The 25,487-nt window shown below is 44.3% G+C and overlaps 1 protein-coding gene across 2 annotated transcripts in view; it reads right to left on the reverse strand.

Moving 5' to 3' along the window:
* The window catches only part of ESYT2 (extended synaptotagmin 2), a 77,210-nt gene that overhangs the window by 30,201 nt on the left and 21,522 nt on the right, over nucleotides 1-25,487 (reverse strand). For both annotated transcript variants that reach the window (XM_060021208.1, XM_060021209.1), the window contains exons 2-7: nucleotides 17,024-17,065; nucleotides 16,048-16,182; nucleotides 13,633-13,709; nucleotides 9,610-9,682; nucleotides 9,273-9,362; nucleotides 2,654-2,709 (exon numbers count right to left, since the gene is read on the reverse strand). In XM_060021208.1, coding sequence (XP_059877191.1) covers nucleotides 2,654-2,709; nucleotides 9,273-9,362; nucleotides 9,610-9,682; nucleotides 13,633-13,709; nucleotides 16,048-16,182; nucleotides 17,024-17,065 — 473 coding nt within the window. The remainder of the gene's footprint in view (nucleotides 1-2,653; nucleotides 2,710-9,272; nucleotides 9,363-9,609; nucleotides 9,683-13,632; nucleotides 13,710-16,047; nucleotides 16,183-17,023; nucleotides 17,066-25,487) is intronic.

A 25,487-nucleotide genomic window follows, 5' to 3' on the forward strand; every position in this document is an offset into this window, starting at 1 on the left:
CAAGGCTCAGCTAGGCAGCCCCACCCGCGGCCTCCCAAGTGGGGCTGGGCATCCCCTGAGCCGCTCTGCTCGTCCTGACTACGCCGGAGCTCAGCACACAGAACAGCTTCCACTGTGTCCCACCCTTCTGGTCCTTTGGAACCGACCCTGCTCATCACCCTACTTCTGTTTCTGTCACAACCTTCATCCCTTCAACACTCAGTTTATGGCTCTTCGTTGAAAAATGGTAAGGATAGCTAAAATTTGTGGTAAAGTAAAGTGATTCAGGCATCACTGCTACTTTATAATACCTTGGATTCTGCTTTGTAGTCAATGGATAGAGCATGTAGATGTTCATTTTGTAAAGCTTGGCACAAGATTTCATTATGTTAGGTTCAAAGTTATTAAATATCTATTTTTATAAGACAAGGCTTGCCACAGCTGTGAGATGTTTGACAAAATCTTTGAGAAATAGTAGCCCAAGTTTTACGTTAAGTAGATATGTGTGTATTGTATCACATAAAATCTACATAATTATGTATCATATAATATATATAATTTAAAAGGGATATTTTACCATATTTCTTTTATACCATAGTCTCATTTTTGAAAGGTGTGTGTCTATTTCTGTATTTCTCATATATATGAGTATATATTGATACTTTTAATGACAAATGCAATCCTATACATAATGAATATAGAAGAATAGCTTTTATATACTGTATATATGAAAACCCATATACAAAACAACAGCTGGAAGTTATTACTACACAAAAAGAGCCTGCCTTCATATAAAATCATGCAATGAAATGGCGCTGTAGTTGTATGTGTGCGTCGTGCGAGTGCGCATGCATTTCTCCCTTCTAACTGAATGCTCTGGGACTGACCCCCGAGCTGTGCTGCAGGCTCATGCGGCAGAGCCCGCCCTCTGCCTCTCTACAGGGAGCCAGCACAACACGGCCTGCAGCGCAGATGCTCGACAAACCCCTCCCAGGACGCAGGGGGGAGGAAAGCAGACCACACTCTTCTACACTAAACGACAGCAGGGATTTGTCGTTTTTGCCAGCTAAGCAGCATCCTCTCCTCTGACTTCTGGAACCCTTCCTTGGGGGACCCCCCCCGCCCACCCCCCTTCACTGGAGCTTCTTCAAGCACTTCTGCCTCCTCTCAGCGTGGGCACGAGGCCCAACCTGATCCTCAGAACCAGGAGGGTCTGTCCAACGACAGGCAGACAAACAGAAGTCAACCCTAGAACTTTTGCTGGAACTCGTGGGAAAAGGTTTTTTTCCAACTGAGGTTGCTGAGCATGTGGAATAGAAGCTAGAAGCTGCTACTTCACAGCAAGAGTCTGCCTGGCAACAAAGCCACACACAGAAAAGCAGTCAGGAGCCGTCCTGTGGACGCCAGCACCTGGCTGTGCCTGGCTACCCCACAGGGCCACAGGCCTCTCGGCGACACCAGCCGAGGGCGCAGGCTCCACTCTGCTCACGGCCACGGCTGGCACTCACAGCAGGCACTCCGTACCCATTTGTCGGATGAGTGAATAGACTGTCTCTAAAAAACAGTATTTGTTTACTCAATTATTTACTCACTTAATGAAGACCAGGTAAGTTGGGTTTGTTGTTGCAAGCAAGAATCCTAATCAACACTTTAACAAAACTCTTTTAAAGTTTTCCTTTCGTTCCAAAAATCTTTTAAAGATAACAGTATTTTTCTATATCCAATAAACCACAGCACCTAAAAAAGACTTTTATTGTTATGACTATGCCTCAGTGTAGTCTTAATTTTTCCCTTATAATGAAACAAAATAAAATTCTTTCTAATGGCCATTTCAAAGGCATAAACAAATACACGGGAAGAGAAAAAAACAGATTGAAACCAAGGCTTTCGTATTTCAATTTTTAAGCTATTTTAGGGGGAAAACCCCCCCACAGATTAGCAGTGTCCACTAGAAACATATGTAACTTTAACCAACAAGCAACACACTTTAACCTTCAAATGCAACAGTGAAACCAGCAGAAGCAGGCTTGGCGGCTGCAGCCTCAGACCTTCCTGCTCAGAGGTGGCTAACAGGTCTGCCGCCACCACCTTCCACCTTGGAGGACAGATGGACTCTGTGACGCGACTGGGAAGCCTCACTTCTCTCACAGGCGGGACAAGCCCTGAAGGGCTTCACATGCTCGTGGTGGAAGGTTGCCTCGTGTTTCAGACACTAGGGTACACGGAACAATGAGGGCCTCCCAGCCACACGATGCAGCTCCCAGGTCCAGGGCTGACACCTACCCCTCCAGGGAGGCACGGGTCAAGGCACATAACGCAGAAAGGGAAGGCGCCGCACAGCTCGAAAAGATTCCAGAAAGGGCTACTTTTGAAACATCTAAGCTTGAAAACCTTTTAAAGTTCTCTTTAATTTTCTGGGATATCAAAACACCAAAACTGGAAAGACACCTCATGACTAATGAAAAGGCTCCACCTAGTCCTAACAGGGCTCTCATGCAGCTCTGACCCAGAGCCTCAGATGGGGCGACAACACCAGAGCCCAAGAGAGCCCGCCCAGAAAGCATGGACCATGCTCGGAAGACACAGCTCTCAAACATCTGTGTCGTCTTTGCGACACTGGAAACGCACATGACACCACCAGCAAGCTACCCACAGGACGTGACAGAGTACTTACTTCAATCCGGGGATATCGAGAAGATTAGTCAGTCCTGTCCAATTAATTTCTAAAAGCTGTTTTAAAGAAAGGGCAAAAATATTAAGTACGCAAATTATTTCCAATTTTCATATCAAATCATGCAGGCTTGTTTCTTTATAAATGAAATGGGTTAGGTACATAATACTGTCCTATACCTTGTTTTTCACTTTGTAAAACATCAAGGCCGTTGTCCCTTGTTGGTATAGATACCTTGCCTGTTCTTGTTTTGTTCTTTTGATGTCATAATTTACTCCAGTAAAATCATAATTATTTATATACCCATCCTCCTATTGACAAGCACTTAGAATATTTACAATTTCTCTTTTATTGTAAGTAATGAATCAGTGAACACGTGTTGTTACATACACATGGAGACTAGCATTCAAAAAGTGGAAATTCTGGTCAAAGATACATGTTCATTTTTTATGTTGATAGATGCTACATAATTGCCCTAATATTGTACAAACTTACATTCCCATCAAAACTGTGTAAAATGTCCTTTACACCCAATTAAAAATCGTATTTTACACCTATATTAAAAATCAGTCTATCCAGCAGTTGAAGAATGGTACTTTATCACTGTTTCAGTCTGCATATTCCTATATTAGTGGGACACATTCCATTCATTCATTCAACATCTGTATTTTATTGCTCATTTTTCTAGTGGTATTTATCTTAGAATAATTCCTATATAGTTGGCTGAGATTCTATTAAACGGATGTGGACAAGTAACAAGTACTGGCTGGAAACACTGCTTTTCCTGTCAAGATGGATACTGCACATGATGAAATTACTTGTGCTTTATATTGTAGAAGATGCTAAGTGAAACTGCATGACCTCTATTACCCATATAGCTGGAGTGACAAAGCTGGGGAGTAGGTGGTTATAAATATGAACTGGAAGGGTCAAGATTCTTTCGGACAGAGCAAAACTCAAAAGCAACAACTTTAATAAAGTCCTGAAACACTAACCTCCCTAGGACTCCCTATAGCACCCTGGCTATGATCTCTAAACGCATTTTCCACTAAAAGGAACAGGGGATTTTGAAGAAATGGCTGATTCCAGGTCTGGGACAAAAACTGTTAACGTGAGCCTGGGGCATCCTGCTGAATCAGGAGTAAAGAAGCACTCAAAGGCCCTCCCAAAGGGCGGTCACCTGGAAGGGAATATAACCAGATTACAAACTCTCAGGTGACAGAGGGCCTACTTGCAGGACCCTGGTCAAAATGATAAGATATACCTGAATGCTACCCAAATTCTGAGAAACAAAATGCCTGGGAGGCAGGGGCAGAATTCATGGAAGGACAGACTCAGGTGAGTTTGAAAAGAAGAGATCTGAATGCAAGAAAGAAGGCCCCAGGGGAAGGGCCTCCACGTTCAAGGCCCTGAAGGGGGAGCTGGCCTGTCCATGAACACAGGGAGGCCAGGGGACAGAAGAGCCAAGCTGAGGGGGTGGGAGTGTGAGTGACCGTGTGTGGGAGGACGAGAGTGAGTGTGTGAGCAGGTGGACAGGTGTGAGGGCGGGGGCACAGGGGGGAGCCACCGGGAGGGGCAGATCCAGGCAGCGCTTTGGGAAAGCTACTAAAATTAGTGCCTCCCCCACCAAGTCTGGATGACTGGGATCTCCTTTCGGGAAACTGAAGAATCAGTGAGACGTGCTTCCAAAGGACAGGAAATCAGCTCTTTGGGCTGCCGAGGAACAGTGAGTATAAGGTGGGCACGTTGCAACTGGAACCCCACCAGCGCAGCATGTGTTCACGGGAACCTCAGCCAGCTGCCCTCTGCCCTCCGTGCCATCTGCGGGTTGCAGAAGAGTCGGCAACAGCCACTGCTCATTTCAGCACTGACTACACGCCAGGTGTCCTACATGGGAAGTCTGTTAAAAACGGACTGGTGGAGACTTCCTTGGTGGTCCAGTGGTTAAGAATCCGTCTTCCAATGCAGGGGACGTGGGTTCAATCCCTGGCCAGGGAACTAAGATCCCACATGCAGCGGAGCAACTAAGCCTGCGCACCACAACTACTGAGCACGCGCGGCACGAGGAAGAGCCCGCCTGCCGCAACTAAGACCAGATGCAGCCAAAAAGAAAATAAATATTTAAAAACAAAACAAAACAGACTGGTGGCTCCGCCCTTCTCCAGAGTTTCTGAATTTTCTGATTTGGGCTGGTGGTAAAGGTCACGAATATTTTTCTTATGTCTTAAAGCTCCTAGGACTTCCAGCTTTCACTTGGGATGTAGAAAACTGGGAAGAGCATCACTCCTGGATGCATGGAGAGCTGAGGTGACAGGGCCATCCCAGGGCAGGAGAGCCAGAGTAAACCCTGTGAAATCCACAGAAAAAGGCGGGCCCGGGAGAGCACAGCTGCTGCAGGAAAGGCAGAAGCCCTGCCTTCGAGAGGTGAGGGCCCACAGCCACTCAGAGGACAGGAACAGAATTCACCCTCTATGCCTTGACCACAGAGATGCAGTATTGCTGGGAGAGGGTGCGACACTCTCTCCTGCACAAGACCCTCCAAAGACAGAGTCACAGGCAGGGGGCAGGGCCACTGAAAGAGCACCACAACAATGGTGGTGGGGTAAGATGCTCCAAAATGATGAAAGATATCAAACCCCAGATCCAAGAAATGCAGAGAACACCTGGCGGGATAAACAGCCGCAAACTCCCCAGTGGCTTAATGTGTGGCCTAAGATTGGACCTCTTCTGTCCAGTGGGCTCCATGGACCTGCCAGCCCAGCCCTGCCTCGCCCCTCATGGCCGCCTCCCATGCGGGGCTGCAGGAATCGGTTTCAGGACGCCTCATTCGAATGCTGCAACCTTCCTACTCCTGGTCTCGGGGTTAAGGGTCTGTATCTGATGCAGCTGGAATAGGGCAGGCAAGGACCAAGGGAAGACCGGGAGGCTCACTCCTGGGGGCACCGGCAGCCAGTGTTTCTGGCCTGTGGCCTGAAGGACCAGAGGAGGCTGGTCTCAGGGTGAGAGAAGAACGAAGCTGAGGCAGAACAGGCACAAGAGACAGTGGCCACGGCGTCCACATTCCATCCTGTTCCTGACTCCCAACTGCAGCCCCTGCATGGGTTTCATGAGACATCGATATATGCTCATTTTGTTTTTAAATAAAGCCTCCCCTTCTCCCCCTTCCTTTGCTTAAGGTACCTCAATTGCTGGAGTCCTAGCTAGTAGGATTCAATTTCTTTTCACAATCACTCTAAAAGGAAGATGTTATTTACATTTTATAGATGAAGAAACTCAATCTGTGGATCAAAGCCTCAGCAGGCATGTCCTTTGCTAGCTGGGAGGACCCCTTTAGGATAAACACATTCAGAGTGAGCCCCAGACCATCTCCTGGAGAAGTTCTAGAAAGGACCTCCTGACTCAGTCTACTCTAATCCATACTCCTGAGACAAACCTAAAAATGACCTAAGGATTGTGAAACACCCTTAAGAGTGTATGCCAGAGGCAATCCCAACAACTGTCAAGTTAGCATGAGTAGGTGGCCGCCACTTCCCTGGGACACGTCCAAGGGCAGAGAGTAGGTCGCGCCCTGGCTCGTACCAGAACCTTAACCCAAGCTTCTGTGCTTACCAGTGCTCGGCCTCTGCTGTCAGGATCCCACCAGAATGCTAACCCTACGTACAGGAAAATATTTAATTTCTGAAACATCTGAAGACTCACTACGTGCCAGGTGCTATACCAAGTGTTTTACAGTTAATCGTCACCTCTAATCTTTTGAGGGAGGTATAAGTGTACTCCCCATGTTACCGATGGGGAGACTGAGGCTTACAGAAATTAAATACAGTTGGGCCTCCGTATCTGAGGGCTCCAGCTCTGCCTCCTCAGATTCAACCAAACACGGATCAAAAGTATTCAGAAAGAAAAAATTCCAGAAGTTCCAAAAAGCAAAGCTTGAATCTGCTGCACTAGGGCAACTATTTACATTGGACTTTCAACTATTTACACAGAATTTACACCGTACTAGGTGTTATAAGTGATGTAGAGATGATTTAAAGGATACGAGAGGATGTGCGTAGGTTATGTACAAATGCTACGCCATTTAATAAGGAACTTGAGCACCCACGGATTTCGGTCCATGGGAGTCCGGGAACCAATCCCCTATGGATACTGGGAGAAGATGGTAGTTTGCTCAAAGCACGCAGTTCAAAGGAGAGAAAGAACCAGGAGCAGAAAGTGAGGCTGTGTGGCGCTCACATCTGTCACTTAACCTGAAATAAGGTGACAGTACATCCGCCCTGTCCCCACTGTGCTCAACGAGGTCAGCACTGCAGACACCTGTGGTTATTTTTTTAAAAACAAGTAGCACATTATCAGAACTAATCTAAACAAATAAACGAGCAAAAAAATGTGCGAAAGTTTCATATTCTTCTGAAGGTTGCCATGCTTCTAAATCATCTGAATAGTCAAACCCCCAAATCTTTCTGTTTTTCACTGGGGTGAGGAAGGACTTGGCAGCCAGCAGGGAATTCTGCTCTTACATTTTCCAGATGAAAGCGACTGAAAAAGTCCCTTTTCTCTGAAGCCTGTGCTTGGTGACTGTAATTCACCATATAAGGATACAAGTGATCCTCAACCTTTCACAGCCTCATCCTGCTTTTCTGAGTACTAAAATTTCATTTGGAAATTAATATTATAATGTTATTTTTATTTTATTTTTTACTTTTTGGCTGCACAGCTTGTGGGATCCTAGTTCCCTGACCAGAGACTGAACCTGGGTCCCCTGCAGTAGAAGCACAGAGTCTGAACCACTGGACCACCAGGGAAGTCCCTACAATGTTTTTTTTAAACTAAGTATACCTAAGAAAGATCCAATGAAGAATATTACAAAGTTTTGAGGAAGATTTAAAGATTTGGATTTTGTTACATTCTGAGCTGAATAAAGAACACTTTCTTTAAATTGTTAAAAATTCCCTGCAAACTAAAAATACTTACCAACTTGCTAAGGATTAGTTTTTTATATTCATTAATGAAGGAATTTTTTAAAACGTACTGTCTTTTCAATAACTTGTATGTGGGGGAAAAAAACCCATGAATTTTGAATCTTTTACGGATTTCTTCATTTCTCAAAATTTTAATAAATTAAAATTTAACACAGATGTTCCTTAATAGCTTTTGAATTTTACCATGCTTTGTGTTGTTAAGATACATTCAAAATAAGCCAATTATTTAAGCAATAAAAAGCAAATGAGAATAATAATTTTAGTGGTAACAAAAAGTGATGACACTTACTTCTTATGTTTTTATGCAGAAAAGCACCACTTGTTTGGTCTAGATAAACTTGTATTTTAAAAACCAGCAACAATAATTTGTATTAAGTTATTTGAATCAAATTATACAAATGAATATCCCCATTTTACACTACACATGATGTTAATGACACCTCCAGAAAGGACTCATTGCAGGTTACAAAAATGGCACACCGTGAAGAAGTATCAGAGAAACAGATCCATTCATTCACCAGACATTTACTGAACTGTATGGAGACAGATATGGCTGTGGCTTCCAAAGATTAAGAAGTGTACTGTGAGGCACAGGGACAAGGAGGGAACCTGGCTGCCCATGTCCTGGGAAGGGCAGCATTCTGGGAGAAGAGAGAGAGAGAAGGAGGGAGGTGGAAGGGACGATGGGGGAGGGGGTGGGGGTGGTACTACCACTGCACTGGACAGATGACCATCTGCGAGTGAGAGCCGGCCCCTGGCGGGTCAGTCTGCCGGGGCAAGGCCCCTAGCAGTGAAGTCCACTGAGGACAGAGCCAAGGCAGAAAGCCAAGGAGAGGCTGCAGAAGCCCAGATGAGGAGCCTTGTAGGAATGGAGCCGCCCAGGTGAGGATGGACAGTCTCAGTGAGGGGAGGGGCCTCAGCGAGGAGATAGGGTCTCAGTGAGGGAGAGTCTAGGTAGGTGACATGTTTGTTGTCTTACTTTTGTGGCTAATAATGAGTAATAAGTATTGACGACTTATAACAAAAATGGAATGTGAAATAATAATATCATGGTTTATCCAAGTGTTAAAATATAATTTAGTTAAAATTAATCTTTGTGACTCTTAAAAACACGGCATACTGTGTGCTTCATCCAACACACCCCGAGAGGCAGGCAATGGCAGGGTGGGGGACAGCTGCAGGGAGACTTAGGGTGAGTATGAGGATAGCAACTCTGCCAGACCAGGGCAGGCCCAGGTGCAGATCCCCAGACTTACTAGTTTTGTGACTTGGACAAATCAGACTCCCAGGTCCTGGTCAGCAAAAGTATTTAGTGTTAGTTATTTAACTACAGAGCTATGAGGATTGAATGAGTAAATATATATCATACTCAGTGATAGGCGCTGAATGTTAGTTACAACCTATACTTTCTAAGGTCTGCTTTCAAATTTTCTGCAGCAAACATTTTTATAATGAGAAAAAAAGTTGTCTATCGAGAGATGTGAAGCCCTCCGTTAAGGACAGAGAGATGAAAGCACGCAGGATTCATGCATCAGAGGGAATAAAGTGAGTTAAGCTCTTTTTCTCCACTCTGTCTATTCTTCGATATGTACACATTCTTGTCAGTGAATGGCAAGAAAAGAATGAAATAAACATTGACTTACTGGCTTCCTAAGGAAGAAGATAGACAAAGCTCCCACTAAGGGCATGTCTCCAATCAGTGGTTCCAGGATCACCCGCATTGTACCATGAATCTAAATTCAAATGGGAAACCGAAACGTTAACAGAAAACAATTCCACAGGCCATTACAGACGCAAGAAGGAGGATGCAGGATCCTCTCAGTGATTCCTGAGCATCTGACTTCAGGTTTCTCTCAAGGTATAACCTATAAACAAAAACTTAACTTCAAAGAAATTCTGAGTTAATAAAAACCTCATGATTTTCTTTCTGAATAGAGCACAGAGAATTTGAGAAGACTATGAAACTTAAAAAAACCTTACCTGTATACTTTGCACACCAGCTCTACAAAAATATCGCTTGATCTCCAAATCAATCTCACAATTTCCTACAAAACTAGCAAAGAAAAAGTTCTGTATTACATTCTCTTAATCACCACAGACCTGCAAGCTATATAATCTGAATACAATGATAGTAAAGCAGCCAGAACTAGACTGTAGGCAAAGCTGTAACCTGCAGCCTGGCCGTGCCAGAGTGTTCTAGCGCCTGCGTTGGAGCGGTCACTGACACCAGTCAGGACCGCCGCATGGGTGGCGAGGCAGGCAGCTGGCCAGAGGCCTTGGTATAAATGTCACTTCTCAAAGTGCAGCTTCTGGAGCAGTCTCTTGACGGAGCGTAGTTTTCATTTGTTTTATAAACAACTATGCTTGTTTAAAACATAAAAAATGGTGAGATTGTGTTTCACCACAAATAAACGCTGCGCCCAAGCTCCCCGTACTGAGGAAACAAGCAGTGCTCAGGGCCCTCTGATGTCAAAGGTTAAAGACATTACATCCATCTGAGGTATCAATTTTACTCAACGATTAAGTCTTTTCAATCATTAATGTGAAACAAACATGAATACAGCATGATGCTGAATGTAAGGCTGGCACCCATCTTTACTGTGAACATGGCACGTCCACTACATTTTGCGTGGGATCCGTATGATTTGACTCCCACCCTTGACTCTTGGACTCTTGACTCCTGCGTGGGAGCGTTGGGGGGGGGGGCAATTTGATAATCATGAGAGAGACTGTCTAAGCACATGAGCAAAATAGTGACAGAAGGCGTCTGGGATGAAAGTCTTCCAATATTCACAGTTCTGATGTAAAAGTCAGTACCTGTAGGTTCTTTTGGTGAAGAGGGGACGTACAGTCAAGCACACATTTTGGCAGAAATTTGCTGCTAGCCACGAGGGGCAGACATCTGAGTTAATAACAGCAGTGCTTTTCTAGCTATGAGAAGATGCAAGAAATTGGGCTCATAACATCGTCTCCTGAATATATCTATCTGAAGACCTGTTCTGCCAGTCTTCCCAGAGCACAGAGGGCCTCATTCCTGATCTCTGCCCTGAACTCTTTTCAGGGTGTGTGGAAGGTCAGCAACTGCAGTCGCTGGCGGCCTCACCCTTGCAGGGGCAGATGGTGAGCGACAGGTTTTCACCCACACACACCAAGACTTGATCATTGATTTCCTCATAGCTCTCAATTACTCCTTCCCCAACTCCATGGCCAGTAACCTAGTTACGGTCCTTATCTGGAACACAGGAAAAAGCAGAATGCAGACTTTTTAGAGACATAAATATCTGAGCTGCATAACTTGCGTATGCCGTCATGTCTGCTGAAACCACAAAAGCCAGGCTGCATCTTCAAAATGGCGTCCGGTAGCAGATTCACTCCGATGTTCATTTAATGAACGTGTATGAAGTGCTCCCTCAGCGCCGGAACAAGAGAACAAGGCTCCCACGCTCCTGAAGCTCACCCTCGGCCTAGTGGACAGCCCTCCCCGGGTGCGGCTGACCCGAAGACACACGCGGGGCTTCCTCTTCTACTGCACTGACAGCAGCAGCGTTTGCCGTAGTTCCAAATACGTTAAAGACGCAGAGTTTTCCGTATCACATCATCACGACATTCTATGCTCCCTTCTAGAATAAAGGTAATTGGTACTGACTGTTCATTTACTATATTAATATACTTCAGAAACTCAAAGATGATAAAATAAAACGATCCTTAGCCAAAACAACAAACCAAACCCTGCGGAGCCGTGTGTCAGTCAGCAGCTCAGCAGCGGCCTGCACACAGCTGGGCCGGGGCCTCAGGGAAAGCCGGAACCTTGGCAGTCACTAAGACACCAAAAAAGCAAAAGAAAAAAACGCCCACGAACAGTGAAGACAAGAGCCAGAGAAAACCTCTCTACCATGCAGGCAAGGCACCTGGCAGACCCCTAAGTAATTTTTTTCCCAATTATTCTTTATTGTGGTAAAATATACATAAAATTACCAGCTCAACCATTTTCAAGTGCACGGCTCAGTGGCATTAAGCACATTCAGATGACTGCGCAACCATCACCACCATCATCACTTCCAGAACTCTCTGCATCTTGCAAAACTGAAATTCTATACCCGTTAAACAGCAACTTCTGATCCCGCCTCCCCCAGCCCCCTGCAGCCTTCATCCTACTTTCTGTCTCTGTGAATCTGACTCCTCTGGGGGCCTCACATGAGTGGAATCAGACAGGATTTGTCTTTTCGTGACTATCCTATTTCATTTAGCATAATGTCCTCAAGGTTCATCCCTGTTGTAGCAGGACGGACACTACACACTGCAGGATTTCCTTCTTTATAAAGGCTGAATGATACTCCACTGTATGTACATAACACACCTTGCTTACCCATTCAACAGTCAATGAACACCTGTGTTGCTTCCACGTTTTAGCTGCTATGAACACAAGTGCACAAATACCTCTTTGAGACCTTGTTTTCAATTCTTTTGGGTATGTACCCAGAAATGGAAGTGCTGGGTCATACAGTAATTGTTTAATTTTTTGAGGAACAACTATTCTGTTTCCATAGCAACTGTACCTTTTACATTCCCGTCACCAGTGCACAGGGGTTCCAATTTCTGCACATCCTCGCTAATCTGTTTTCTGATAGGTGCCATCCTGATGGCTGTGAGGCGGTATCTCACTGTAGTCTGGATTTGCTTCTCCCTGATTAACAGTGATGTTGAGCACCCTTTCGTGTGCCTGTGTCCACTTGGGTATCTTCTTTGGAGAAACGTCTCCTCAAGTCCTTTGTTCATTTCTGAACCAGGTTGTTTGTTTTTTGTTGCTGTTGAGTTGCAGGAGTCCCTTATACATTCTGCATCTCAATCCCTTATCAGATATATGATTATATGGATTACACTGCTTCTACAGGTTGCTTTTAGTGTTGACTTTTAACAATGTTAAGTCTTCCAAACCACAAACATGGGATGTATCCCTATGTATTTATGTCTTCTTTAATTTCTTACAGCAATGTTCTGTAGTTTTCATTGTACAAGTCTTCCACCTCCTTGGTTAAGTTAATTTCTAAGTATTTTATTCTTTCTGTTTCTATTGTAAATGAAATTGTTTTCTTAATTTCGTTTTTGGATTGCTCGTTGTTAGGGTATAGAATGCAACTGATGTGTTTTTTTTTTGCATTGATTTTGTATCCTTCTACTTTGCTAAGTTCATTTACTAGTTCTAAAACCTTTTTTTTGTGGAATCTTTCAGGTTTTCTACATAGATCATATTACCTGTGTACAAAGATAATTTTACTTTCTCCTTTCCAACTTGTATGCCATTCACTTCGTTTTCTTCATACCTAATTGCTCTAAAAGAACTTCCAGTACCATGTTGAACAGCAGTGGTGAAAGCAGGCATCCCTGTCTTGTTCCTGATCTCAGAGGAAAAGGTTTGTCTTTCACCACTGAGCATGCCGCTTGCTGGGAATATATGCCTTTTATTATGCTGAAGTAGTTTCTGTCTGCTTCCTGTTTAAGTGTTTTTATCATGAAAGTGTGTTGAATTTCACCAAATGCTTTTTCTGCATCAACTGAGATAATCATGCAGGGGATTTTTTCCCCCCTTAATTCTGTTAATGTGGGGCATTACACTGATCACTTTTCTTTGTTGAGCCATCCTTGCATCCCAGGAATAAATCCCACTTGGTCACAGTGTATAATCCTTTTACTGTGTTGCTGAATTCAATTTGCTAGCACTTTCTTGAGGACTGTGGCATCAATGTTCACAAGGGATATGGGTCTGTCGTTTTCTTTTCTTGTAGTGCCTTTACTTTCTTTTATTTAACATGTTTTATGAATGATAGCAATTATCTAGGCTGCCAGGAACTAAAACCAGAAAGTAAATAAATTTAGGTCTTCAACAAGAAGTTAGTCCAATTCCATCAAACAGCAGGTAAGAAATGTGCTCATTAGAACCTCCACCTTATGGGTAGAGCTAAGTGACATCACACATCATTAACTATGACATAAATACAAACTTACCTAATCTGAAGGTCCAAAATAATTTGCCTTTTGTCCACATTTTCAGTATACACCTTAACACCATTGATCCTGAGGGGCTGAAACAAGAACTGGCTTACTTAAAACGTAGGAAGGGTGAAAGGAAAACCAAGCCCTGTGACACAGCAGAGCTGAGACAACGAGCTTCAGCATCAGGCCACAGGAGTGAAAACTCCTCTGCTTCACAATGTACTAGCTGTTTCACCTCCAGCAAGTTGTTAAACCTGTCCCTCAGCGCCCTCATCTGTAAAACATGGTCAGGAAGGCAGCTCCACATGGGCAATAGCGAGGCTACAGGACACAGGACCATGCAGGTCGAGGAGCACGGCCTGGCACAGCAAGTGCTCACAGGCCACAGACACAGCTCCGCTATGACCCTGCTTCGCTCCTTCCCAGGAGCCTTGGGCGCTTGTCTCTTCCAGATGACTTTGATCCTTTCCCTCTACTCCATCCTTACTAATTGTTTAAAATATAACTTCCCTTCATTTTTTCTTTATGTCATAATTTTCCATTTCTTAAGATTTTAATAAAAATGGGGCTTTTGAGTGAATCAAAAATACTAGCTATAGTTTCAACACCTAATACATGCTACAAGGTCACAATCAAATGACTCTGTAAAAAGAAAAGGAAAACCTACAATAGATGCTGTATTTCAACATCATTTCAAAACCTTTTTCCCATTGATTTGAAACCCCTCCTAAGAAAGTTTTCAACATGACATTTGAGCATTAAAAACTCAAGCTGAAGAACTACCGGACCTCTGGAGTCTTACTGCTCACTCTGACAGTGTGAGTGTCCTGAAACCTTATTCCTCAACCAGCTGCAGGAGAAACTCTAAGTCTACACTTCCTACCATCCCAGGTCCCGGGCTTTTCTGCTCGGGTTCTCCTGCCCCTCTCTTCTGTCCCTTCAATCAAACAGCCCGGGTCCTGTGTGCCCAAAAGAGGTCCATGCAGCCACGGTGACGCCAAGCTCCCCGACTGAACCCGCACTACTCTCTGCATTCCTGCCGTCTCCTTGATGATGATCTTACGTAGCATCAAACTGAAGCGCATGTGAAACAGGGACGTAATTCTTCCTGAGACAAACCCAGCTGGAGCGAGAATTCCAGATCTGCGCAAGCATGAGCTTACCTAACTCTGGGAGACACAAACGCCAGCCAGAGGGAGACAGTGACTGTAGGGCCGGAGGAGAAGGGGCAGGCAGGGGAAGGACGCGCCTCAGAGACCTTACACGGCTGTCGAGGCCTAAGCTAGTCACCATCCGCCCTTCACAGTCACGTGCATTCTAGCTTGTAGCTGTGTCTTCCCTCCTGTCGTGATCGTTTGAGGTGACTGAGGTAAAGTGAAAATTAAAGGTAGTGTCCCATGGTGGTCCTGTGCTGGCCTGGTGTGCTCAAACAAAAGGATGCCCACACCCCGACTCGCAGCGTGTTGTAGACCTCACAGCCAAGCGGGCAAACGGCCTGCACAACACAGCTTGGCAGGACACACACACCTGAGGCACCGCGGAAGAGACGGAGCATTCTCTGCCCATAGAAAATAGGCCTTGATGGGGAAGGGTGACTGACAGCCTGGGGAGTGTGGGATGGGAACGTGTCTGGGGGCAGTGACATGGATGGGGGTCAGATGGTCCTCAGCCACATTCACTAACACCCCGACAGGCTGAAGCACAGACATCGGGACACAGGGCGTGGTGAGAGTGGGTTGTCGGGCTCTGCCCTGGTGTGTGAGTTTAAAAGACTACTGAACTCCAAAACAATGTTACCTTGAAACTAATGCTATGTTATGTGTCAATTACACCTCAACAGAAAAAATATTACCTTCAACTGTTGCTAATTATTGTAAACACTGACTTAAAAACCTAAAAAAGGAAACTTGCCCTTAATGGTGGTCTTGAGGCTTCCTAGCAGTGTTGGAATTAGTGACTTTCTTTTGTATATAATGATTCCAACAACAAAGCCTACCTTTCCCTTCCCCTGTGTCACTACCGCCACACCGCAAGCCCAGCACTGGAGCCTGAGCTGCTGTTGTAAACGCTGTGGTGGAGCAGGTACCTCCAGCTTTTGTCAGTCTCATCATCCTTATACATCAAACTCCCTTTCCAGCAGGACAGATGGTAGAAAGCTGTACAAAGGTAATTCTAACAGAAGAACGTGGGGCAGAGACTCTCTGGGGCTGAGGGACCTCCGACGGACCTGGACTGGCCAAGAGACCACAGTGGACGAACGAGGCGAGGCCCCAACAGAGGAGGAGAGGGCCCCATGGGAGGCAGACCTGGGGAGGACCCGCACACACTGCCAGCCTTCTGCAAAACAGCTTTCTCTAGAGACAGTCTCAGGTAGTTTACCATTCTTTTCAGTTGTGCACAGGTGAGAACACTTAAGAAGAAACAAACCTGCTGCCCCACGTCAACCCTCGTGAAGCTGAAGGTGCTGAGGTGGGTGTGTGCTCCCCGCACAGCCGGCTCTATGGTTTCTCGAAATAACTTCTCTATAAATTGGCAAATGAAAGGCCACATGTGTTTTACAGTCTGAAAAGGAGAAAGAGCTCAGGTTAAACAAGATGGTATAGTACTTAAGTCATCATGGAAAATTATGCTCCTATAGTTTACCAGAATTTTTGAAAAGCAAAGGACGGGGGGCGTCCTTTTTGCTACGCACCTAAAATTTTTAAATGTATTACAACTGTAAACTATTGATTAACCAACCAATATGTTGCAGGAATTAGTTATTCTAGTTAAATATGCTGTTTAATCATATCATCACATTTAATCATTGCTAAAAAGTCAGAAAATCCTGTGGTTTCAACTCACTGCTAAAAAACTTTCTAAAACTGTATCGTTCTCAACATTAATGAGCTTTCTTTAAGGATGGACTAACTTCTAGTGATTACTTTTTGGGTAATCATTATTCACATTAGTTTTTACTATATAACTCTAAGGATATAGAAAACATAGAGATAAAAGAGATCTACTTCAAAGTATAATGATCTAAAAACATAACCTTTAAAAAAAAGATTATCTACCACTAGATTTCTTGGGAGTTATTTCCCTCTTCACAATAATGTTCCAAAATTTTCGCTTATGACTATCATAAAAGAGATCTGAGCAGTAGCTGATCAGAAAAGAAGACACAGGGCCAAACATCCAACTATGAGTATATCATTAACTTCCTCATGTCAAAGAAACAGTCTGCACTGTTTAGAAAAGGAAAGTAATGCCTGTTATGACCGAGTTCTTTTGAGAGCAGAAGCCAACCCGCTAAGTCCAAATGCGTTCACATATTGTCAGCGTCCAAATCCCCAAATATGGAAATATGGCACGTCACCCTCTAATTCCCACTGCTATCTGGTGTTCAGTATTCTTCTCTTACCTTATTTAGCCATTCTGCTCTTTCAGTGTCTGGAAAATGAACCTAAGAGAAAAACATACACACGATTTACAATCTCCTGACAACTCTAAGTAAAACGCCACACAGGCCATTTAGTATTCTTCCTGTATATCTACTGTTTGTAAAATGCTGTTTAAGCCCGTCGCTGGGAAGCCCTACACAGAACCACGCGGCCCTGGCTCTCCACGCTCTAAGGACACTCTGAAGCCCTTGCCTACCTTGCCACTGGGCCGAGGGGCTCCCGGAGCGCACAGTCTCAAGCTCCTCCTTCGCCACCAGCATGGCCCCTGCCTGCAGCACCTAGGCTCAGAGCCTCAGAAGCCCACCTTTCCCTCCCCTTCTGGCCCAAAGGAGCCAGCACAAATCTTCCATGTTCGGCTCCTCTCCACACCGTCTCCCAGATGAGGATTAGAATTCTAATGGTTCTCCATGATGGGGCCTGTACACTGGAGAAAATAAGCACAGAGGTAGGAAAAAACCTACGTGGTGTTAAAACAACCCCTGCAGAAAAAGGCTAAAGCTGTTTTGGGCAGGGAGTTCTCCTCTGAGAAATGCTCCGTACTCCCCCACCCCTCAAAGAAAGAAGAACACGCTGGCCACACTAATATCCTGAAAACTGCAGTTCCGGCACAGCTGCACGATGCATCTCAGGCAGGTTTGTACCGGTGACTGGGACATGGTCTGGAACTGCCACACCTACCTTCCTAAGTAACACAGATACTGTAGCCAGGAAAAGACAAGCCCCACCCCATCCTCTGGCTGAGAGGAGCTGGTCAGGGAATATTACTGTGGGGTGGGGTGTCCCCAAGAAGATGCCTCTTTGAGGACCAACTCTACTCTCAGGCTTGGGTTCTAAGCACAAACCATGGAGTGGGGCCGGAAGCAGCCGGTCCAGGTTGGAGAGGCCACCGTCATCATGTCTGTTGTGGTCACACCGCTTCACGGAGAGGCCACAGCAGGTTCCACCTGCCCCACGTCCACGTGCCTAAGCAGACCTACTCCTTTACGCTGCAGGATGTGAAGCTTTTAATTTGCTTGAACCCGAGGGTGGGCTAGCATGACAAATAAGTTTTTCTCAATTAAGTTAGTTTGAATCCATCCTGGGACAAAACCAAATGGATAGCAACCTTCCAGAATGAAGAAAAGGCTCAAGAGTTGAGAAAGATGATGCTCAAGAAGCAAAGGCTCAGGAAAGGACTGCTGGCGAAGCTTGCTCAGATCTGGAGGCCATGTCACTGCAGAGGTTTGACCGGAAGGGAACTGGACTGCACTTTCCCCCCAGAAGGCAGGAGGCATTTGGGGCTGGGGATGGGGAGAACTGGAGGGCTTACCAGACTAGCTGGGCTAGGCCACAAGAGGGTTAGATCGCGGCATGAGGTGGCTGAGGAGGGCAAGCTCTCTTCAAGGCCTTTCAGCTGAAAGATTCAGAGGAGCAGAAGGTGAGGGAAGACAGATGCCGAGGGACAGCCAACGGACAGATTGTAAATCTCCCCTGAGCTAGGTTTCTGGAAGATCAATGAGGGCAACATGACTAAGCCACAAACTATACTTGTGTAAAATAATACAAGTAACTACCATTTACTGAGTATGCGTTGCTATCTATGCAGCAGGTTCTGTGCTACGCTAGTCACGCACATAGTATCTGAGTTAATTCTTACAACAGATCTACAAATTTGCACTATTACTATCCCATATTTGCAGGGTAGCTACTAGTGCCAGAAGGGGGATGAAAACCAGATTGGTCTGCTCATGTTTTTGGCCACTTCACTACTAAGGGGTGTGCAAAGTGCGTGGAGCTCGCCGAGCCCTCAGGAGGACACACTCGATCAGAGTAGAGCCTGAAACTCCGATTCCATGCCTTAAATGTACGAGGTCCTGAGTGCCAGCCAGAAGTAGAAAATTTTGTGTTTAATAGTGATTCATCGAGTAACTCCAGAGGTTACACAAATCCTGAAACAGCCGATGGCAAAGTTCAGCAAACACAATAGCAGTTCACAATAAAACACTGTTACCAGACCCAGTGTTCCACCCAAGACTAAGAAGAAAGCGATTTAAGACTGGTTTCACTCAACATTCAAACTCCTTCCTAGGAAAGAGCTAGTATCCATCAACACAAATTAATAATTAAGTAGTAATGACAAAATTCCATGCGCATCCAACCACCCTGTGACCCAGCAATTCCATTTCTGAGAATCTCTTCTAGAAAGAAGATGCATGCACAGCACTGCCCGTGGCAGGAGCGGCCAGGACCACGGGGTGGAACAGATGCTGCACCCACACTTGAAGTGCTGCGCAGCTACAGAAGTGGGGAGGGGCTCCACAGCAGTGATTTCCAGAATTGTTTGAATACTTGCTGTGGAATAACTCCCAGGATTTTTTATTTTTTTTATTATTTTTTTTTTTTGCGGTATGCGGGCCTCTCACTGTTGTGGCCTCTCCCATTGCGGAGGCACAGGCTCAGCGGCCATGGCTCACGGACCCAGCCACTCCGCGGCATGTGGGATCTTCCCGGACCAGGGCATGAACCCGTGTCCCCTGCATCAGTAGGCGGACTCTCAACCACTGCGCCACCAGGGAGGGCCCCAGGATTTATTTTTAAGTGAAAGTACAAATGGAGAAAAGCAGGTACAACTGCTACCATTCATCTTGTGGGGGGCGGGTATATTAAAAAATTTTTAATAAAAAATGAACAAAAACTTAAAACACTGTTGCCCAGGGAAAAAGGGGACAGGGTAGAAGAAACAAGCGCATGAGAAGAGCCCTAGGTTGAATCAAGCCCCCCAACCCTGCCCAGTGCCCAGTGCAGCCCCACTGGAGGGGACCCCGCTCTGCTCCTGTTTGGGAACACGCCCAGCCATCCTCACAGCCACCACCACGACCATGCAGACAGGCCTCGAGTTACACAACCATGGGCAGGGGCAGACCCTCACCTCCTGCCTCCAAGTCCAACTCTTAAAATCCTTGGCACACTTAAGTGGTTCCTTTCTAATCTTCCCAGCATCAGAGAATTCCTGCTGATATCAAACAAGTGATTTAATTTACCAACTGGGCCCGTATTAGTCCCTCTCTCTTCCAGTCAGTATGTCGTACCAAATTCATGTGTGCAAATACCATCAAATGAACTTCTACTTTCAATTAAAGCATTACAAGAAACTACTACTATGTTTGGTAATAGAAAACATTGCCAGACTTTCCAATTAATGAAAATTTATTAGTAGAGGCCATATATTCTTAAAAATACTGTTATGTTTGTATGTGTGCATATAAACATATACTTTTATATAAGTTATACAAGTTTATAAATGTACAGAAAAAGTTTGCAAGAATACAAGGAGTGGTGGCTTCCCTGGTGGCGCAGTGGTTGAGAGTCCGCCTGCCGATGCAGGGGACACGGGTTCGTGCCCCGGTCCAGGAAGATCCCACATGCCGCGGAGCAGCTGGGCCCGTGAGCCATGGCCGCTGAGCCTGTGCGTCCGGAGCCTGTGCTCCGCAATGGGAGAGGCCACAACAGTGAGAGGCCCGTGTACCGCAAAAAAAAAAAAAAAAAAAAAAAGAATACAAGGAGGGGACTTTCCTGGTGGTGCAGTGGTTAAGAATCCTCCTGCTAATGCAGGGGACACAGGTTTGAGCCTTGGTCTGGGAAGATCCCACATGCCACGGAGCAACTAAGCCTGTGAGCCACAACTACTGAGCCTGCGCTCTAGAGCCCGCGAGCCACAACTACTGAGCCCACACGCCTAGAGCCCGTGCTCAGCAACGAGAAACCACCGCAACGAGAAGCCGGAGCACCACAACGAAGAGCCGACCCCGCTCGCTACAACTAGAGAAAGCCCACATGCAGCAACGAAGACCAAATGCAGCCAAAAATAAATTAATTAATTAATTTTTAAAAAATACAAGGAAGGGGCTTCCCTGGTGGCGCAGTGGTTGAGAGTCCGCCTGCCAACGCAGGGGACACGGGTTCGTGCCCCGGTCCGGGAAGGTCCCATATGCCGCGGAGCGGCTGGGCCCGTGAGCCATGGCCGCTGAGCCTGCGCGTCCAGAGCCTGTGCTCTGCAACGGGAGAGGCCACAGCAGTGAGAGGCCCGTGTATCGCAAAAAAAAAAAAAAAAAAAATACAAGGAGGGGAATGAGGCTTTTATAGTTTCCTCTATTTCTATATGTTTGAATTACTTGTAAGAAGCATAAACTACTTTTCTAGTTATTTTTGTAATTTACAATTAAAACTAAGAATTTTCTAACACAAAAGTACTACTTTATACAATAAATGACTCTGAAATTATGTGACAATAGACTTTTCATAAACTACATTTTAATTATATTAGCGAGAATGATACTTAGAAACAAGACGCTCTTATAAGTAATCTACTCCAAATCTGATTTGAAAAATTTTTTTTCTGAATCATCAAGTTTTAAAGGTAAAGTACAACTATGTTGAAACAAACACTTTAATGACCAAAAACAATAATGACTCCTGTAAAAAATATTCCAAAATGAAATATTCGCCTTCCCTAACAGTAGTTGATTTCTCTTAAGTTCACCGGTATTTCTCAAGTTAGGTCTGCCAGTACACCAGCAATTCCTATTCATCCTGTCACACCTCAGGCAAGACATACACCAGTCCCACGAGTCACCTACATGTAATAATAGAGCTTCTCTACTCACCATCATGCACCAGGACAGAAATACAATTCGCCTGGTGTGAATTCTGATTCTGTTACTGCATTTTCATCACTGTGCTTTAACCTACCACAAACGTATAGATTGTTCTTTTTGAAAAACAGGCTGAAGAAGCCATTTTTTGAGCAGTTAGTTGGGTCTGGCTCTGTGCCCAAAGCCAGGGACATGACACGGAATTGGCCGTGGTCCTGTCCTTGAGAGGCTCATGCTGGCGGGTGGACGGGCGTGGAGAGGTATGACCGCCAGCCTAGGAAGAAAGAACAGTGCGGGCTGGGAAGGGTCTGATGCTGCCTCCAAGGGTCCACGAGAGACTCAGGAAGACTACGTTAGATGGGTTTGAAAGGGTTAGCTGGGGGTTGCCATGCAAAGAGAATACACTAAGCAGAAATAATGGTGCATGCAAGTTACTCTGGTTGGATTAAGAGAAGAGAGGAATGGTAGATGCTGAAGCTGAAAAATCAGGTCAAAACCAGCCTGAAGTGCCTTCTGTGCCACACAAAGGAGTGTGGATTTTGTTCTACTGGCAATGGGTCAACGCTGGAGTTTTCAGGAGGAAAATTATGTAAGATTAATATTTGAGGAAACGTATTCTGGAACTACCAGAGGAGAAGGCAGAGAAACCATCTGCACAAGTAGGCTTCCAGTACAAGTGAACTGGCTCACATCACTATAGTTTATGTGAGATGAATTCTGAAAGTCAAGCCATCTCTTAGTGGAGAATCCCAGGACATTCAATAATTCTGAGGTTTTTAATTTGTAAGGGATGGTTTCAAAGTGCCAAAGAAAAAGAATATATCAAAATTGAAGACAGTAAATCTGTTACCAAATTTTAATTCTGTTCACTAAGTCAAAAATCTGCTTCTCACTAATACATATTCATAAACACTTGTTTATGTTCCACAAAACAGAATTTAAAGTAGCTAAAACATCACAGAGAAAGGTAGAGATGTACAGGGAAAATAGAAAATGTGTTCCTAAGGCATACAGGAATGATGAACACATGTCATTCGGTTTCAAATCTAATTTTTCAGCTGAAAAACAAAACCTAACAAATAAAACATCACCAAAAAAAAAAAAAAAACCCACTCAAATCTCCTCTACAAGTCTAATTATGAAACAAGTTTTCATATTTATTATTCATAGTATCTTTACAAACTAGAAATAACCATTGTATGAGTACTGAAATTTTGATTATTTTTAAGAGTTGACACTACCCAAGAAATCTTTTTTAATCTTTTCTTTAAAAAGAACAAAGACATATTTTGGATTCTAATATGATATTGATATTATCAAAGTTGTTTAGAAAAAAATAAACCAAATACAAAAGACAGAGCACTGGTTGTGTGCCAGAACCCTACCTACAGACAATGTCTTGTTTAATCCTCACAACAACCTTGTCCACAGTTAATGCCCCACCTAACAGATGAGGAAACAGGAAGGATAATTTGTTAAAATCACAGGGAAATAAGTGAACTAGAGGGAAAAGGCCCAGACCCACAGGGCTCTAAAGTCCTCCCTAAAGTATAAAAGATGGAACAAATTTATACATAGCTAAAATTTTCTACTTAAATCATATTTCACCCACTTCTGAACACGGGATAATGTTTAGAACTGAAGCTAAACAGAAGAACTGTCTTTCTTTAAACAGCATTCCCCTCGAAGACCCTGTTAATAGTCGGCACTTGTGCAAACATCCCTGCTCAGTCTAAGGCAACTATACAAAGTGCAGCTGCAGGGAGTCCTGCTGAAATCCTACCACCACTAGTGGTGGTGAAACACGCAGTGTAAATTAACCCATCCCTTTATTTTAGAAATCTAAAATAAGGTAGTCAATGTCTGGGAAATACAAGTGAAGGTAACATATCTATTTCACCTGAAGCATTACTGATTTAATGTCTTTAAGTAAAATACAAAAGATAATGGATAAAATGATCATTTTAGAAACCAAATGTCATTAAACTTCAAATAGCGAACTGGCCAATCAAGTTCACTTGTTCATATTCTTCCTTATTCCAAGAAGGATTTGAGCTTTGCTCATTTCTACATTCCTTTAAGCAGTGTCTCAAAAAACCAAAAACTAAAAAATCAACATCAAAAATCCCAGTGGCAGAATTCACTTCATCTGGGACAGATGTGTGCCCTGGAGCCCAGAAGAGGTCCCTGCTGGGCAGCCGGCCCTCCAGGCGCTACCTCACCGGTCACCCAGCACACCAGAGTGTCACCTGCTGTCGTCGATCCCCTAACACCAATCTTCCTGCACAATGCAAAGAGTTCTACCTAAGTCCACAAGCTGAAAAGATCTAAGCAGGAGTTTTGTTTTCCTGTCTAAAACTAACACTTACATCTCAAAAATAAGAATAGATGAGGCATGGCCGAGGAAGAATGGGCCAATTGAATCCCATCAACCCACACAACCATGAGAGATAAAAACTGTGTTTTAAGCCACTAAAAAAAACAAAAAAAAAAAAATAGATGAGGCAAGACTAGGACAATCGAACCACAGGTTCTATGAAACCATGAGAAGCCTGTACTTTATCATCTCACAACAGAAACTGTTTTCAGGAAGCCTTTAAGCAATCAACACATATCTCTACCTGGAAGTACACTGCAGTTTACTTAAACAGACCTGACTGCATTCAAAGAGTTCACAGGCTGGGGAGAGACTAACTAGAAATCTTCAAATGTTTAATGTTCCTTTGTCTGCATACGGATTAGTCTTAAAATCAATGCAAATGGGAAAGGACAGACTCACAGACAGTTAAAATTGCCCAGAAAAATTCAAAGCGAGTCCAAGGTTCCAACATATAGAAGGGCTCCCTGGAGAACCCAGGATTTGGGAGCTGTTGTCACTGATGGGGAAAGAGAGTCGTTCTCCCTCTCTCGACCTTGGGTCAACCGGCCATCTACAGCTCTCTATGCCAGTGCTTTCCAATCATGACAGACACAGAAAACCATGTGTATACAGTCTGCTGAGATAAACTAGGGGGACCTGGGAGCATCTGTATGGGTCTTAGAGGAAAGCCCCTTACAATTTCTTCATGCTATGTAATTATCATGGGAAAAAATCATTAGAAACACTAATAAATACTGACATTGGACAAGACTTCCAAATAAGAGGATTTAAACAAAGTTGCAATGTTAAGCCACCAGCATCTTGCAGCATCCATGCTACCCCTTTGTGGCCCCGCAGTGGGGAGCTCTGAGCACTCCTCAAGACTGGCTGGTGAGCATGTCAGGAGAAAACGACTCAAACGTAAACTGGCACCAACATAAATTTGTGCCCTCCAACCTTTTTACATTAAAATTTTTTTACCCATTAAACCATCTCCGTCTTTCCTCACAACCCCAATTCCAATCTGCCACCTCCCACCTTCTCCAGGGACTCAGTATGCATGGAAATTGGAAAAATAGGATCAAGAAGTCTTAATAGGATATGTTTTCTAAAATACTGGGATGCTTCCTCCTAATAGCTACTCTATAAAGAAGAAAGTATTCAAGGCTAAAAACGTGAGAGAGGAATGTCTCTCTCAGAACCTCTATCAAATGGTAACAGTACAGCCAAATTACTCCTTTGGATGGTAAAAAGAAATTGCACAAAATAACTGGATTTATCTATTTCTAGTGTACATAAAAAGTAGGCAATCAATTAATTCACACAGTAAATACAGCAATTTATATTTTTCAACATCCACAGCATTACAATTTTCCCAGTGGTTTGTTACCAGTTTTATGTAGACTTTGACTACTGTGTAACAGGGTGATTTGA

This window comes from Delphinus delphis, chromosome 9 (assembly GCF_949987515.2).
Source record: "Delphinus delphis chromosome 9, mDelDel1.2, whole genome shotgun sequence".
In the NCBI taxonomy this organism is placed as follows: Eukaryota; Metazoa; Chordata; class Mammalia; order Artiodactyla; family Delphinidae; genus Delphinus; species Delphinus delphis.